This window comes from Lissotriton vulgaris, chromosome 7, assembly GCF_964263255.1.
Source record: "Lissotriton vulgaris chromosome 7, aLisVul1.2, whole genome shotgun sequence".
NCBI classification, from domain to species: domain Eukaryota; kingdom Metazoa; phylum Chordata; class Amphibia; order Caudata; family Salamandridae; genus Lissotriton; species Lissotriton vulgaris.
The window spans coordinates 1,281,314,425-1,281,332,178 of NC_141695.1; the positions used below are offsets into that span (position 1 = coordinate 1,281,314,425).

At 44.4% G+C, this 17,754-nt stretch overlaps 1 protein-coding gene across 2 annotated transcripts in view; it reads left to right on the top strand.

Moving 5' to 3' along the window:
• The window catches only part of STK36 (serine/threonine kinase 36), a 223,409-nt gene that overhangs the window by 68,871 nt on the left and 136,784 nt on the right, over positions 1 to 17,754 (top strand). For both annotated transcript variants that reach the window (XM_086931854.1, XM_086931855.1), the window contains exons 7-8: positions 4,708 to 4,877; positions 15,016 to 15,248. In XM_086931854.1, the coding sequence (XP_086787980.1) occupies positions 4,708 to 4,877; positions 15,016 to 15,248 (403 nt within the window). The remainder of the gene's footprint in view (positions 1 to 4,707; positions 4,878 to 15,015; positions 15,249 to 17,754) is intronic.

Below are 17,754 nucleotides of genomic sequence, written 5' to 3' on the forward strand. Positions count from 1 at the left end.
AAAAGGTATTATGCCTCTCTGTTAGGTACCACTTCTCCCACCCGTCATAAAATCCTGGTGAATCCACTCATGCTGTGAGGTGAATTGCTCTGGGTGTTCTCCTGCCACTAAGAATATCTAGTGTTGGGTTCATTACCGTGTTGAAATTCACCCCCTCTGCCCTGACAATCAAGGCTCTAAGTGGTATCTCTGTCGAGTGGGCGGCCAACATAGACAGGGAGTACTCTGTCAATGTCAGGTATATAAACACACATGATATACCAGTGTGTCCCTCCAGTGAACGCGTATTATAAACTGAACATGCAAATCTGTGTGGACCGTCGAGGCAATCCGTGTAATGGATCTTCACATAAGGATGCCCCCCTCCCCCCCCCCCTCCTTAGTGTAACTAGCATGGTACACCCGGGTGTATCCAAGAAATCACAGTTGTTTTTCAACAGGTGTGTCTCTTGAAGCAAGATGTCATTGGGGCTAACCTTTTAGCATAGTTAAGCATGTCTGCCTGCTTAAACTTATTATTAAGCCCATTTATATCACATAAAAAGATGCAATAATGTCACTGTAAACTGGAATGTGTCATATTGTGAATATCTGCGGAAAAGCGGGCCAAAGGTGTACTGCTGACGGAACCAGAACTCCAACATCCCCTAATGTGGGGTGTAGGAAGACGGCTCTTTATATAATATACCAAAAAGAGGTATATTGTGTAGAGACTCCAGGTATCCCTTATTAGTGGACAGGGCTTGCTTTAACAATGCCAGGGTGCTCTTTTTGTGGCAGTGTGGTTGAGCAGCCTTAGGCTTATCAAGGAGGAGTGTTAGACATTTGTTGCATTCACACAGTCAATAAATGATACACACAGTCAATAAGGATATCCACACCAATTAAAAAAAATAGCACATAATTGTATATAATTTTAGTCACCAAGAACTTTGTTATTGGGTAAGTGCTTTTTTTTTTTAATAGCATTTTTGAACAAAACAGCTAAATACACTTATATTGTCTCTAATGCTGTAATGTTATCATATGGGTGAAAAACACATATACTGCAAATGGGTACTTATCAGCGACTTACAGGACCAGTTTTCTGGAGTTAAGGTAAGTATGGGGCAAGGTCCAAGGCAGCGCAACAGGTCATCTCGGTAGGCTCTGGGGCATCCGGTTGCAGAGATGCTTTACGGCGCTGGGTGCCCCGTTGGATGTAATGGGAAACTGTCCTGGGGAAAAAAAGGCTGCAAGCTTGGTCTGTGTGGCCAGTCCGGTTGAACCCACAGGGGGGCGCGGCTTGATCCTTGAAATGCTCTGGCACATAGGGACACAGTCGGTCCACTTCTCCTCAGGCTGTAGGGCTCGGGTGCAGTGGTGTCTTTAGGTGTCGGGTCTGTGCTGCAGGAGACACTCGGGATTGAAAGGGCCTGCACAAAGAGGCTGCAGTTGGCAACTAGTTCAACCTGGACAAACCCAAGGTGAGGTTCGACTCTGGAGGGTCTCAGGAACACTTTGGAGCTGCTGACCCACTTCGACTCAGGATTGGGGGCACTGGTGCATTGGTTATTTCCAGTGGCAGGTTTTCATGGTATGGAGTCCTCACTGTTGTTCTTGGTGCCTGCAGGGTGCAGGGAAGTCGCTCCGCTCCTCCACAGGAGATAATGATTTCTCCTTGAAGTGCTGACAGTCCTCCCAGGCTTTTGGAGATAATGCAGCTGCAGGGTGAGTCGTCTTTGTGCCTTTGTCTGGCAAAGCAGGCAGGTTGGCTGGGTTGGCGCCAAGTCAGTTGCTGCTCCTCAGTTCTTGCTCTTCGGTGCCCTTCTTAGGTTGACAGAATTTTCTTTCCTGGTGCTAGGGGCGCCCCTAAATAAAAGATTTATGGGCGCTAAGGGGAGTGAAGGGTGGTAGCCAATGACCTACTTACCCTTGCAGTCATTACATCCCCTATATGACCATTTCCTATGGGAAGTAGGCATGGCCCTGTCTCAGAGTTCCTAATTCTGCCATCCCGAAGATGGTGCAATTTTCCTAAAGGGTACATCAGGCAGCCTACCATAAGGATGTGACAGGCCTGGTAGTGCACCATGCCTCTCGGCATATCTAATTTACCACATTTTCTAGTGCCAAATGGGCCCAGGGCTGGGGGTGTTGCCATTTCCCCCTGTCTATTGAAGCTGTGGTCACATATCAAAGGCGACAGAGGCCTTTGAATCCTACCTTTATGTTTTCAGGGGATACCTTTAAGGTGCCCTCAGGGTGCATGTTTTACAAAATAGACCACTGGAATCAGTGTGGGGTTATTAAAGCAAGGTGTTTGATACCAAACACCATAGATTTCAGTGAAACCATCATGTAGCTGGATAACTTGTTTTTACCAGTGTCCAGCACACATACTTAAAATGGCTCCCCTGTTCCCTTGTGATATCTAAGAATTGACTTAAACATCACAAGGGCATATCCGCTCAAGTAGGTATGTCCAGACATATATTATAGTGCACCCTGCCCTAGGGCTGTAAGGCGTGCGGTATGGGTGGCTTACCTGCATGCAGTGTTTGACAGCATGGAACACAGGGCTGTGTGCCATGTCGTGTTTTTGACTTTTATCTGCACCAAGACACACTGCCTGCAATGGCAGTTTGCATGTTGGTGCTGAGGGGTCCCTTATGGTGGCACAATACATGTTGCAGCCCTTGGGGCCCCTCTTTAGCCTCCTTCCACCAGGTACCATGGGTACCATTTTCTAGGGACTTGCAGGGGGTGCTAAAGGTATTGCTAATTGGGGGGGGGAAATTGTACAATTTAGGGAAAGAGACTTGGCACTGGGGACCTGGATAGCAGGAACCCAGTGCACTTCTGTCAACGTTGCATTACATATCAGGCAAAAAGTGGGGGTGACCCTGTCAAAAAGGGACACTTTCCTACATGGGGTGTAGCATGTAACTCCTTCCAAATGTCCCCCCCACCATACACTTCCAACATTGAAGCATTTTTCACCCAATAACATAATTGATTTCAGCTAAACATCAACAGACTTAAGAGAAAACAAACCTTTCTCTTATTCAAAAATATAGTGAGAGTGGGGATAACCCACAGTACAGTATGGAAATAGTCTCTCAAATGAGGCGGGAGACCACCTACCATTCGACTCAGTCTGTCCTTCTAGCTCCTTTCATGTTTGGTTGGAAGTGGGAGCATAACCCTTCTTCCCCATAGGAAATATGTCTTTACACCTGCCTGCTTGAGAATATGCTAAGCTTAGGGGTGAGGTGGGCCACATGGGGGAGTTTGTGACCGGGAGGGGTCCCTCAGAGGATCTTCAAGTGGATATGATCGTCAGTAGCACCAAGGTGCTGTAGGGGGGTGAAGAATAGACAGTTGAAGGTTCGCTGGAGTCGGCCACCTTGGTGCCACTGACCACACCGATTGACTTGAATCTCCTCTGAGGGAGGCCTCACTGTCACAGATTCCTCTATGTGGCCACGTCACCCAGAGCTAAGAATTCTCCCAAGCAGGCAGGCACAGGACCTGAGAAAGAAATAGGCACACGCTGCCATGGGCAGGGGTAGAAAGTCTGCGTTCCCCCTCACCTTGTTGCAGTCCCCTCGGTGCCTGGTGCTGCTCATCCACGTGTCCAATTTGACAACAGGCCTCCCACCCACACCAGCAGTCACTCTGCAGGCAGGGCCAACCACTCGATCGGCCATCGCCTAGGCCACCGCACGACACAGAAAAGCAAGCACTGAGTACGGGGCTCTATAGCTATTCGAGCTCTTCCCTGGGTCCCTAAATGTTCCGGTGAAGGGTGATTGCCAGTTACCTGCAGGGTGTCTGCCGGATTTTGGAAGGTTTATTGGGCCTTGAACGGAGCCTTAAAGTAACCCTAACACCATCTTGAGCGAGTTGGGCACCTTTAGAGACCACCTTTGCACCCTTGCTCTTGGGAATTATAGTTCTGTGCACAACTTGTAATTGCACGTCTAGACAGATTCTGTGATTCTGAGCCAGGTAACTTTAGCCTGTATAGTATTATCCAGATAATTGAACAAAATTATAGAAAAACATTAACTCCCTCACTTTAGTTTCAGAAAGTGTTAAAAGCTGGAGGAAACCCTCATTTGACGAATAGCTGGTATGAACAAAATGAAAGAAACAGGACATAATCCTGTCGTCTCTGCTAGTAGGCTGCAGGAGGCATTTTGAATAGTTTGCGACCTAAAACAAGTCTGTCCCAGGGCGTGTGAGTTCTCGTTGAGGTGGGACTTTTGCCTATTAAAGTTGTTTATTAACTGAAAGAAATTAATTGTATTTCAATTTAGAAATCTACATCAGAATTGGAATAAACTGAGATGGTGGGCATTCAGATAAGTGATTGTGTTCAATGGGTCTTTGCAAGAGTTCATATTACAGTTCTCCTATTGCAAGATTGAGACAAAAAGGCGGGCTTGCAAATAAATATAAGTAGCACATGGAAATAAACCTAAACCACTATTTCAAATGTGATAGTGGATGGTGTGTAGCGTACCTCCGTGATCCCATTCGTCGTTCGTGCTGCAAGTGGTTGCATTAGGCCCTGATGATTTTTATTAACAGAGAGAAATCAGAGGTGTGTGGAACAATGTAAGTCAACCTTTTTTTAATAACCACTCACAATGCAAGTTTTGATTGAATTTTCTTAGTTCTCTTTTAGTTCTTGATTAATGCTCTGCTTTCCCTCCCCAGTAATCGATGACACAGCTGAACAGGGTATACAGAATCCCTTCACCGTCCAGTTGCCCCCTGAGCTGCAACAGTTGAAAGAAGAACAAGTGCATTCGCTAGCACCTAAAAGTGGTCAATCGAAGATCTTGCGCAAGGCACGCCAGAAAATGGCAGAGCAAGCAAAAAAGAAGGTAACCTGGTCTTTGCAAGAGGCAGGGGTTAGTAGGGAAGAGAATAGTGAGGTAGAGGAAAGTACGTAACTCCGTGATGAAATATTATTAAATTAAATATTATTAAATTAAATTATTTTAACTATTTTTGTTTTCTAACCCTGGTTATTTTATTTCTTGTACTAAACTAGACAGGTTAAGTCCTGGGTCCAAACCAAATCCATTTTTCTGAACTTGACAGACCGAAAATGTGTTTCTGTGCAAGAATTCTGTTCTGAACTTTACTTTCATATGTGCCAGCTTCCACAGCCAATAATAATACTTTTTTTCAGCATTTTCACTCCTTGTTTCATATCTCCCACTGGCCTTAGTTTACTGTTATGACTGTTCTCAAAGGTTATCCTTTCAGAGTGGTGACTGTAGCTGACCCTTGTGACCTTAGCATAAGCGATGAATGAAGATTGGATAGTGATGCTCCATTGTATTTTTATCTTTGTAACCTGATGAGGCTTGCCTCTTCTATTGTAACATCACTAACAATCTTTATATAGTGCAGTAGCTGGACAGCAGGCTTGTTACCAAGTTCAAAACTTTTTATTAGTTTTGTGTGCAAGTGAAATAACAAATAATTAAAACAAAAAGAGAGAGAAACTAGAGCAACAACCCTAGTACTGTGCTAAGGTATATTTGCATAAACATTACTGAAAGTTGACGAAAATAAGATTATCTTGACAAAATAATTCAGCATGTCTGGAGATGTAGTTGTGTAGAGTTAAGGAATACTAATTATAAATCAGACCTAGGCACAATAATGTGTAGGGAAAGATCAGAAAGGATGTTCAAAAGGAAAAATGTATCAGATGGATATCTTGAGATATATATATATCTGCATTCAGCAAACTCTATAATCTCTTATCTAGGTAAAAGGTGTGAATGGTTGCTTAAGATGGTTATGCAATTTCCAAGTATTTATCTAGATAGTACCAAAGATGGCTGGTACTAGTTCTATCGGGCTTACGCTGGCAGGTTCACCCGGGCCCTCTTGCAGGTATATGAGGAGGCCTTCGATAAGGGAATCCTCCCTCCCACTATGAGACAAGGCGAAATATGTATGATCCTGAAGCTGGGTGGGGTTCGCTGTGAACCCTCTTTCTATCACCCAATCAACATGATCAATGCTGACATGAAAATACTGTGCAAACTATTAGCCTCTCCCTTGGGACCCCATATGCTGCACTTCGTACACAAGGAACAATGTGGCTTCATACGGGGACGCAACACCACGATGAACCTGTGCTGCCTAATCCACATTATGCAGAAAGTGAGACACTGGGAGGAGGAAATGGTACTAGTGTCTATAGACCTAGCTAAGACATTCAACACCGTCAACTGGGGTTACCTTCTAGAGGTCCTCAGGGCCATAGGGCTGGGACACAGATTCTGCTGGTCGGTCAAAATACCATGCACTGAGCTTGGTGAGACTTGCGAGGCTCGATCTGAAGAGTGGGTTCTAGGGTGAGGCACCCAACAGGGATGCCCTCTCTCGCCCCTCCTTTTTGCCCTGGCCTTTGAGCCTTTGGCAGTGCGGATGAGAGCTGAGTTGGATCAGTGGGGTATCCAGGTAGGAGACACGACCTACATCTTTTCTCTATAAGAGGACGATGCGCTCTTTTATTTAGAATATCCCGGAGTGGCTGTACCCAGACTTTTGCTCCATTTGGACTGATTCGGGGAGGTCTCTGGCCTGTGACTCAACCGTAATAAATCACTGATCTTCCCTCTGGTGGGCATGACTGCCACACGTTTGGGGGGGCTCCCAGACTTGAAACACAGATGGGAACGAGGACACTTCCGATACCTTGGAGTCCAGATTGTTCTAGACAACGCCCAATTAATAGCCTTGAACTTGGATAGGACCCTTGAGGCCCTAAAGTGATCGGTGAACTTCTGGAACACCCTACCGCTGTCCTTAATGGGCAGGCTTGCTGTTTCTAAGATGGTAATGCTCCCTAGGTGCCTTTACGCACTTCAAACCTCACTCTGCTCAATTCCGACACGAATATTCAAGCAACTGTACACAATACTCATCTCACTACTGTGGGCTGGAAGGCGCAGCAGAGAGGCCGTTAATACCCTGACAAGTAGATACGAAGAAGAGGGGCTGGAGGCCTCATGCTTCCACCTGCACTACTTTGCCGCCCAGCTGCAGCATGCATCTCGCTGGATGGTGGAAGGGGACAATTGGGAAAAACTACTACTGGCTGGACAGGCAGAACCAGACCCCATCCCAGTACAGCTGATGAAGGGTAGGGGAGCAGAGGGGGACCTTTGATATTTAGTACACCAAACTGCGAGTATATGGCAGCAGTTTGTAGAAAAGGTACTGAAGCATGGGCCATTCCACAGAAAGTTTCCTGTTTGGATTCTGACCCCTATCAGAGACATGGAAATACACATGTCCTTCCAGACTTGGAGGGACGGTGGACGCAAGGTCCTCGCAGATCTTCTCCTGGAAGAGACCTTTATAACCTAAGAACAAGCAAGTGACAGTTTCGCTCTTGGACAGGGTCATTATTTACAGTACAGGGCTATTCAGAAGGTAGTTAAAGTCACCTGGCCCCAATACCCAGATATTCTCCAACCAACACACACTTTAGACCTACTGCTCACATTTGGAGCAGAGCGTAGGATGATATCACTCCTGTATAAAGCCATGAGGCAGGATTCGACTGCCCAGTCACTGCGGTCAAGGGCTGCTTAAGAGAGGGACCTAAGCACACAACTAGACGTTAGGGCTTGGGCAGCCATTAGTGAACTCACACACACAATCTCCTGCAATGCAAGGTTTAAACTGATCTATTATTATTTTCTACATCGCACCTACCTCACACCAACGAAGTTGCAAAACATCTCACACAATAATGATGGCAAGTGCCTCCTATGCTCAACAGAGGAAGCAGATTTTCTACACCTGGCATAGGCGTGCCCTGAACTGAGACAGTTTTGGACCCTGGTGGCTGAAAAGGTGTGCACAACCACAGGTCTCCTATAAGAGAGAAGCCATTTCAATGCCTGCTTGTCCGCATACGCAAACCCACTAAACGGAAAATATCATATAAACTCCTTCAGCTGATGCTGGTCCTGGCTAGACACAGAGTGGCCATAACTTGGATGGGGCAGAGAAGCCCAGATAAAGCAACATGGCTTAGAGATGTCATGGAATGGACACAAGCCGAGGAAACACATGAAAATAACATGCAAAGATGAGGGGTTACAGGCAGACCTCACGGAACAGAGAGAATTGTGCATCTCTGTTCTTACATCCGGGGAGGGACTTAGCTGATTGATACTGCGACCAGCAGGAGTGAAACAGGCTAAGTTGAAAGGCAGGGGGATGGAGGGGCAAGGGCGGATCGATGAAACGAGTGCTTACCTCAATGCTTACTGTCCACTATGATGTACTGTATGATGCCCTCCTCTTGGTTAACCATGTTATTGATTCTATGACTTTTCATGCCGTCCTCGGCTACATAGAGTTTGTGTTTAAAGTGCCTACGAACTATTGTATGCTGGTTTTTAAAAAAGATGGCTGGTACTTCAGACGATGTCTTTGTTTCCTGATACAATATTGTCACGCTTTCCTCTATATGTGGCCCAGTCCCGTTAGTTACGTTGTGCCTATATCCTGCTGGATAACATGTTTTGGCTGGTATAATTATAAGAAATTCAAGGCTGTCCTTGGTATTAGGCGGAGGATCTTTCTTTGCTGCCTGGGCATCTAAGCACCATATACCAGGAAAATGATGGGCATGAATTAAAAAAATGTTTTTAAGCTCGGAGCATATATTTCAGTAGACCTGTAATGGCTGCATGTTTAAATGGGTTAAATCTCCTGTCTGCTTGACAGTAGGTTAGGAGTGGTAAAATGGCTAATTTAAACATCTTTTCTAGGGTCCATTAAGCTCTTTATAAAAATCATAAAATTAGTTTGCGATGGATCCTTGTTATCTTAAAACTAAAGAGGGAACTCCAAATCTGACACCACTTTCCCTAGTTGTTGGCAGCCTTGTTTTGCAGGGAAATAAGCTCCAGTATTTGTCCTACTATCTTTGGAGGAGAGAACAAAGTTATCCTTAACTCGAATAGGCAACGGAGAAAGTCTCCACTGCGAGAGGTGTTTCCCTCTATACTGTGTTATGAGAGGTTCAGTAAAAGAAGTGTATTGGAACCTTTTCTTCCTGGATTCTGTGGCATGTTAGGCGACACCATGACATAGTTAGGAGGACCTTTTCTATTGCCTAATTGCAATTCAAACAGATCTCCCAATCTAGTAAGGGAATCTTAGTCATGCCCAGCATGTAGACGCCAAGGCTAATTGTGCTTAACAGTTACAATAATTTGGTTCACAGTTATCTCCATTACCATTTTGTTCAACAAAAGACTCTGGTATTCTGGATAACGGATCCAGAGTCTGGGAAAATAAGGGAAAGAAGTCAATGCAGAATGCTTTGGGTTGATCTTCCTCTCTGCAGCATTATATTTAAGATATGAGTTGGCACGGGGGACAGGGGAGTGGAACCGGTTGGGGTAGGGGCACTCGAGTCATAGTCATGTCATAGGAGAGCAATTAGTATGGTTCTACACACCACCTGAACCTATCCCAGGTTTTTTTTCTGTAGAGAAAGAAGTACCGAAGAACCTAACTCTACATTGGGTAATCCACCTGTGACCTAGAACATTTTGTGGAACCCACCATCCAAATTTGATGACCCGCTGTTGCCCACTGGGTTCTTCATAGCAGTAAACTCCTGCAGCCCCGGTGGCCGTTCTGCACCTGTGCTTCACTTCACCAAAGACCATTACTACTGCCTGCTGTGGAGACTTAGATTACTATAAGGGCAACAGTGATACTGGGCAGAGTTTCTGGAAAGTGGTCGAGCATCTGCGATAGATTCTTGGAGTCCATACAGTGTGTTTGAAGCTTGAGGTAGAAAGTCCACAAATCCATAGGTAGCCTCTGGTGCAAGGGCATTGAACAGAAGACTTTGATGCAAAAGGATCAGAAAGTTGAAAGCGACTCCTTACCAAAAGCAGCCTAAAAGTGAAGCGAAGGAGCGTCAGAGATTGTATTGATCTGAGTAAAGAACTGCTGAAAGCAAGAAGCAGTCAATTTATTGTTGCTTCTTCACTCAAACATGAGCTTTCAGAGATTGCCGCATGACACCAAATACAAAGGTGAAGTGGAACAGAATCAATTTAGCCTTATTCCAAGACAATCAAGCTGACAGCAGTATAATGCAACCACAGATAAAAGCCCAGAAGTTTTCTGATGGAATAAAATAAGTTGAAAACATGTAGAGAACTGTGCCTATGCAAAAAGAGTGGTTGGGTTGTACAATGAGATTGAAGATTATCCATAGATGTTTTGTTATTTCTGTGCTGGTTGAGGCTCTTCACTGCCTGACACAGTTGGAACTGCTGGCCACATGCCGGCCACTTAAGACGTCAGTTGCCATTTCTTGGAGGTTCTTCTTCCCTTGAAGCTTCACTTGCTCAATATATTTTTCTACTCTACTCCGTAGGCCCTGCTTCTCCTGTTCAGATAGTTCCTCTACAATCGTTCTATTATCAGGGGCGTGCTGCTGTTCAGGAAGTCACAGCTCCTTCAACTTGCCCCTTCTAGAGCATGGATTATTTTCTCCTTTGTACTGGAATCCTACCAGTTCCAGGTCTGAAAATAGTTCCTCAAGCTGTTTTACTTTAAGCCTGTTCTGATTGGTAAAATCTTTGTTCAAGTCTCCTGCTATTAGTGCTTAGCAGCCGGATACCTGTTCCTCTTCAGTCACTGTGGCATTTCCTTTCCACGGTGCATTGTTTTTGTAAACTGTGTTTATACAGAGACAGACGTATGAGCCCGATTCACTAATAAAAGCGTGAAAGTACGGGTGGAGATTTACATCTTGGCCTAAATGTACTTTCACCGGCATTTTTATAATTGCACATGGAAAGCTACACTAGGTGTACATTTCAAGGCATGCTTCTGGGAATGTCAAGTGATAATTCTTGCTTGCTCCTATTTCTACGAATTCTACATATTATAGAATACCGGACAAGGGGAATGGAGCGCTTGAGGCAAATCCATATTTTTTCTGTATGGGGCAAGCATTTACCTTCCACTACACTCAAGGAAATCTGGGCCTGATCCATTCTCCTTTCCATCGTGGAGTAAATCTCCTACCATTTTTTCAGGGTAGAAAGGGTAGTGATCAGAGTTTGGGAATTCCCACAAATGAACATGTTTGCAGGCATTCCCAAACCTCCAAGGCAAACCATGCCTTGAAGTGTTCCTTTCCCACCTCTTCAGTGCAATTTATGACAGCAGGTTTCTCCGTACTCTTGGTTGAGTGAGCCACATAGTAAATGCGTTTATGCTTGTGAGGAATCCCTTCAGGAATTCCTGGCAGGTGTAAATTCGGTATTTTAAGCTGTAAAGCTACGTTTACTGCAGAAAATACTTTCACGAGTAATTATTATTATTACGTCATTTATAAAGCGCCTGAATCACCCCAAATGGGGTATCTCCGCGCTTAGGACAGCTGTGAGGGCGGACAACCAAGTTAAAAGAGTAGTGTTTTGAGCTTTTTCCTGAATCCCAGGTAGTTGGGGGTTTGACGGATCTCAGTGGGTAGCTGATTCCAAAGTTTGGGGGCGAGATATGAAAAGGACTTTCCACCCAATCTAACATATCTTATCCGTGGGACCTTGAGCAGGCCCTTTCCTTCAGAGCGGAGAGAGCGGGGAGGGATATATTTCACCAGCTTGTCTGCGATATACATCGGCCCCATCTGGTTTATGCCTTTGAAAACAATACAACATATTTTGAAGTGTATTCTTTTCTGGATTGGCAACCAGTGGAGTTTTCGCAGCAGAGGCAGAGAGGGGGTACGATAGGTTCTCCGGTTACCAGGCGGGCCGCAGTATTCTGTACCACCTGCAGGCCTTGTAGAGCTGACTCCTTAGCGGCAATCAGCAAGGCATTGCTAAAGTCCAATCGACTGAGTACCAGGGCATGGACCAGGGTTTCGCGTGTGGAAGGTGGCAGAAAGTGAAAAACTTTCCGAAGAAGGCTTAAAGCAAAGAAGCACGTTTTTTTTGTTGCCTATATATTTGCATCCATATTAAGGTCATTGTCCATCAACACCCCTAAGTTTTTGACAACTGTCTTTGGCTGAGGGGAAGGACCCAGATCATCAGGCCACCAACTGGGGGACCAGCTGGTGATGGCGTCCTTGAAGAGTATAACTTTCGTCTTCCCTGCGTTGAGCTGTAAAAAATTACTGCTCTTCCAGGAAGTTATAGCTCTCATCCCTTCTTGAAACAACCTTTGGATATTTGGTGTGTCTTTCTTATACGAGAGGATAAGTTGAGTATCATCTGCATATGAGATTGGGATAAACCCAATCTTCCTGAGAAGGGCCGCGAGGGGGGCAATGTGTATATTGAATAAAGAGGGACTGAGGCATGATCCCTGTGGGACTCCCTTGGTGACTTGAGTGGTCTTAGAAGAAAAAGGTCCCAGTTTGACCGTTTGAGTCCTGTTTCTGAGAAAGTCCCGAAGCCAGGCCAATGCTGAGTTCTGGATGCCTATGGAGCTCAGTCTATCCAGCAAGATTTGATGGGAAATGGTATCAAAAGCGGCGGACAGGTCAAGCAGTATGAGAATAACTGCTTGACCGTCGTCCGCCAGCATGCAAATATTGTCCGCTACATTGACCAGAGCTAATTCGGTGCTGTGCAAAGGGCGAAAGCCTGATTGAGACTGATCAAGGCAGTGGGAAGCTTCTATATAGGTGGAGAGGTGGGTATTAATATGTTTTTCTAGCAATTTGCTTAGTAAGGGAAGCAAGGAAATCTGGCGGTAGTTGGATACCTCATTGGGGGGAAGTTTGAGATTTTTCCTACTTGGCACAATCTGCGCGTCCTTCCATTCATTAGGGAGATGACCCTGTGTGATGGAGCTGTTGAAGATAGTGCGGATAGGCCCTGCTAATTCTGCAGCAAGTTTTTTCACCTCTTTAGTCGGTGAAAAGCCCCAGTGTCTTCATTTTGGAGCCATCTAGAAGCATGTAATATATCTACCCCTCTGTCCAACCCTTGACCGAGACATACAACATTGATTGTGCAAGATTTTATAGCTAGCACCGAAATGTCATTTATTGAGAATATTCTGATGCTACATACTGAAGACAAGGCAGTAAATGAGAGCAATGGAGGCCCACATCCATAGTGGAGATTCATGTGGAATCCACAAGTTAGAGAGGAAATACTAGTGGTTAGAACAGGACAGTTAAAGCACCAGCAGACACAAATATTCCAGATGTAGGTCAGCCAAAAGAATTTTAAAGGAAAACCTTAATGCTTATGTGGCACTAAGGTATAGGTCAAGTTACAAGTGAATAGGGGTAGAGGTACTTGTTTATATGCAGGGCCACTGGAATTATGTGGTAATGGAGGACCACTTTATGTGGCATGTTTGATCAGACTATGCACCAACTAAAGGCAAGTTTATGCTGCCAGGACGAACCAATTATGCGACCTAGTCTGTGATTAAAGACAAATTATGTGCAGATGAAGAATCAATATTATTTAGAAAATTGCTACAAACACCTTTGTGAGTCAAAAGATTTAAGAGAGTCAGAAATATTGGGGACTGGGGGTTGATGCGATGCCTACAATTTTTACTGAAAACAAATTGTTTTTACTAAGCTGTGAAGTGAGGGAAAATGTGATTGTGTTTTTGTGCAAATGTATGGAGTGAGGCACAGCTGGTCCGAAGGAATACCGTGCATGCAAATAATATACGGAAGACCGGAATAATGTGCCTTTGTTGGAGGTGCGCGCGATCAGTGACTTTGGTTTTCCTGTGCTACTCTTTTACCATTTTGGCATTTTCTTCCTGAAGAGGGAGATTAGGTAGGTGTGTTATAATGTGTATAGCTATATCAGCTGTTCAGTTGGATGGTGTCTGTGAATTGTGACTCTTCTGTTTTAGAGGGTGGGTGCAGAAGAATGATACACTTGCCACTTGCTGGCAGGCAGAGCAGCAGGAGGTTTTACCTATGGTGTCCACATCCTACTTCAGATTATCAGTGAAGTGTGCCTTGTTATCACTGCATCCTTGTTTCTTTGTAGTGTGCTTGTTTTTAATGTTTGTACAATGTGTTGATGTCTATCTCCTAGGAGACGTAATATTCAGTTTACAGAAGCAAAGGCCACATCAATAGCCTTTCAATGACTTGTACAGGCCACTTTTAGAGGCCTATGTCGTCCAGCAACATATTCTACTCTTTATGAATTTTTAACACATTGTTTCCTTGATTTATCTTCCAGAACATATGTACTTTTTAATCAGGAAGCTCTACCCTACCTATTTGTTGAAAGCAAGGTCAAGGATATACTGTGTTTCCTACCGGTGTTTTCCTAGGAATATCTTTCCAAACCAGTTCGAAAGGAGGAAGAGCAGGATTAATCACTGAGAAAAATTACCATGACTGATTCCACTACTGTTTGTCCTTGCTTTGCGTCCTTAGCATCTTCTGCCCAGCTATCCGCTGAGAGCTGATGACGTTCTTCAACCTTACAGTTCAGAATTAACATTCAGTAGTTGGGTGGAAGCCATTAGTGACACAGGAATAGGGGTAAGGCGTGGGTTCCTTTTGCCTCCAAAGAAAGATTAGTTATCAGAACTTTGTGAAAGAAGGTGAGCGCCCCTATCATAATGTAGATACACTGGCTCTGTTGAACATTCCCGACAGTCTTGTTTAGCTATTTAGCTAAAAACACTAGAACTAGACCATGAATGTATGTGTGCCAACAGTGATGGTGAGCAAAGCTACTTCTCCTACATCTCTAAATTGTGTTCTTTATGATTCTAACTTGTGCACACTTCTCCGAGGTTGCTGTAGTCCTTTATCTAACCAAAAGCAAGTTATGAGCTAATCCCCAAAGAATTCGGTCTTGTCACTGAAGAGAAGCAGTTGATCTTATGCTCACAAATTGAGGTCCTGTGTCTGTCTGAGCAGATAATTTCTGATATGCCCGTTATGAAGAAAATAGATGTAAATACTGCATGGTGCTAATCTTTAAAAACTCTTTGCAGGAGCTGATGAAAGCTGAGATGCCTCCCAAAGATGCACCAAAAGATGGAAAACCACCACCTGCCCTAGTCCAAGGTCATCGGTCCTTAAAGACTAGACCCCTAGCTGAGGAGGTGGTCTTAAAAGACAAAGACTCTGTTTCAGTCATCCCAACATCTGAGACATCAACTGCTGACTTACTGGGGCATAGAAGCCAGAAGGAATGGGAGGTGGAGGTATCGCCTCCAACACCAAGGTGAATCCTGCATATTGATTGTTTCCAGAAGGGCCTGAGTAGACCTGGGACCAAAAGCAGTGCGAGGTGGAGCAATCAATATGGTTTGCTTGGGAAAGTGTGACAGGAAAGTGTGACATGGTGAATGAGAATCCAGTGGAAGAGTGGCAGAAGAACTCTGAGTTGAAGGCATGAGAATCCCCTCTGATAAAAAGGTGTAGCGCAGGAGGAGCGATGGTGAATCATAGGGTAGTTGGAGAGTATGATAGGTGCCTCTGATGAAAGGAGTGTGAGATGGAAAGAGAAAGATAGGCAGATGGTAAAACCTAGGACAAGATGGGCTATAGATAGCAGAAGAACAGGTAATATTTGTGGGGAAAGAGCTTCTGGTTCACAAACAGTTTGGCAATTATGTAGACACTATCACAAGTTAGTTATTTCTTCCAATGCCATCACTTCAGTTTTTCTTTCTTAGTCTCTCATTGTTAGTCCTTCTTCCCCTTGTCTTCACTTCATGTTCTCATCACTCACCAGCAGTCCACTCTTGTGACTTTTCCATTCCTCTCATCTATGCCTGTTCCTGACCTACATCTTATAATCTTTCATCTCCATCTGCTCTCCTCTTCCTCCATTTCATCTCTTCCTCTGCCTCTCTTTTTCCTCCTTTTATCATTGCCATTTTCTATCCCTTCTATTTTTCTGCATTGTTCAATGTAATTATTTATTCACATGATATGTAAATTTTACAAAATGTACATAGCTTTGCAAATTCCAAAGCATAGCAGTAAATCTTGAACTCCCTATTAGTGCTGTAAACTAAGAAGTATCATGCTGCATTTCTGCCAGCAATCGGTTTTCTCCAAGCAGGATCTAAACTAGATTGAAGAAAAGATAGCTTATTTTGGAATCTAGCTCTCTTTACTAAATGAGAAATGGATCAACGGAAGGTAATTATGCCAAATTGCTTGAAAGAGTTGAAAATTAATAATGTTCTTCTATGGAAGCCAGCACTTCCCCAAAATGCACAACGTTGTCTGCTGAAACCTCAGTTAATTTTCCTATCTTTTGTGAACAGGATAACTGACAACAGTATTTTGCCTTTTTCACCTTTCCTAACAAAAATGTTTCTGCTTTCATTCAACTGTGTGTGTCCACTTACTTTATCAATGATTTCTTTTATTGGGAATTGTGTTTTACAAAATAACACCATTTGTGTCCAATAGGAAGTAATACTGACCCATGATAAGGAGTTCGAGGCAATGCGTAGTATGTCTGCAAAAGTGTCATTTTTTATTTTTTTTAACAATTGTGTGGGGGAGGAACGGTATCCAGCTATTTTTCAGACTATAATGTACAGGTGTGCAAGGAAAAATATCACCCCCTAAAACAATAGGGTTCAAACCACTGTAGGGATTGTTATACACCATACACGACCTTGCGGCCAAAGTTTATATTGGCAAACACAAAAAGACTCCACATCGCGACAGGTCAACGACGAAAGGAAGGTCCCAATCCTGCTCCCGAAGTAATTCCCACTGCAGGTCTTTGCTGCGGTTGCATCCGCAGTTGAAGTCTTTGTGCAAGCCCAAGAAAAAATTTAAAAAGTTAAATTGGGAATCTGCCCCTTAACGTCCGTCATCAGTTTTATTAAGGGCATGTGGGGAATAACATGGCTTCTGGTCTGCTCATGATCTCCATTAGAGTCAATTCAGAGACTAGTCCCTGTGCACCCCGAGTTTGTAGTCCTGCCACAGAAGAAAGCGCCTCCTTTGCAGGATTTTATCGGAGGGTGGTGAAAGTTGGACTTGCAGCTTCCTAATATAGAATTCAAGGCTCCTTTTTAACTGAGGTACTTCAGCTAGGTCAGGCCCCTACAGAACCTCTACTGCCATTTAATGAGGCCTTTACGGACACACTTTTTGGCACTTGCGTTAAACTATGTTCCAGTCCACCTGTTTCGCAGGTGTCGCAACGGCATCATCCTGCACTGGGCAACCCATCCTTTCTTATCCATGATCTTAGACCAGAAAATTTGGTGGTGCAGGCCTCCACTATCAAAGCAAATCCTAATGCCTTCCCTTACACTCCCCCTGATCATGAATCATGGTAAATGGGTTTTCTCCTTTAAGAGCCTTACTCTGAGGTTGGTAAATACCAACTGTCTTCTCGGCCACTAAACCCATGCCCTTTGGAACACAGTGGCATTAGTCTTACATGCTGTTCCAAGCAACCTTTGGGCGTCCCTTACTCAGGCTACCCAGAATGGTTGCGATGCTGCAAAGCATATAACACTTTGTGCTGTAAACACGACTGGCTGCATGTGCCGAACAATGGGCACCAGTATGACACTCCTTCACTACACTTGGGTAAGTTCTGAAGGCTTCTCTGGGAATGTACAAGAATCCCTGATGGACATGCTGTTTGACATGACTCACCTGTTTGGCGTGAAAGCAGACTTATTCTTGGAACAGTCTAAGAAGAGTAGGGCAACAGCACATTCCTTTGGGTCTTTTTGCTCCCACCAGAC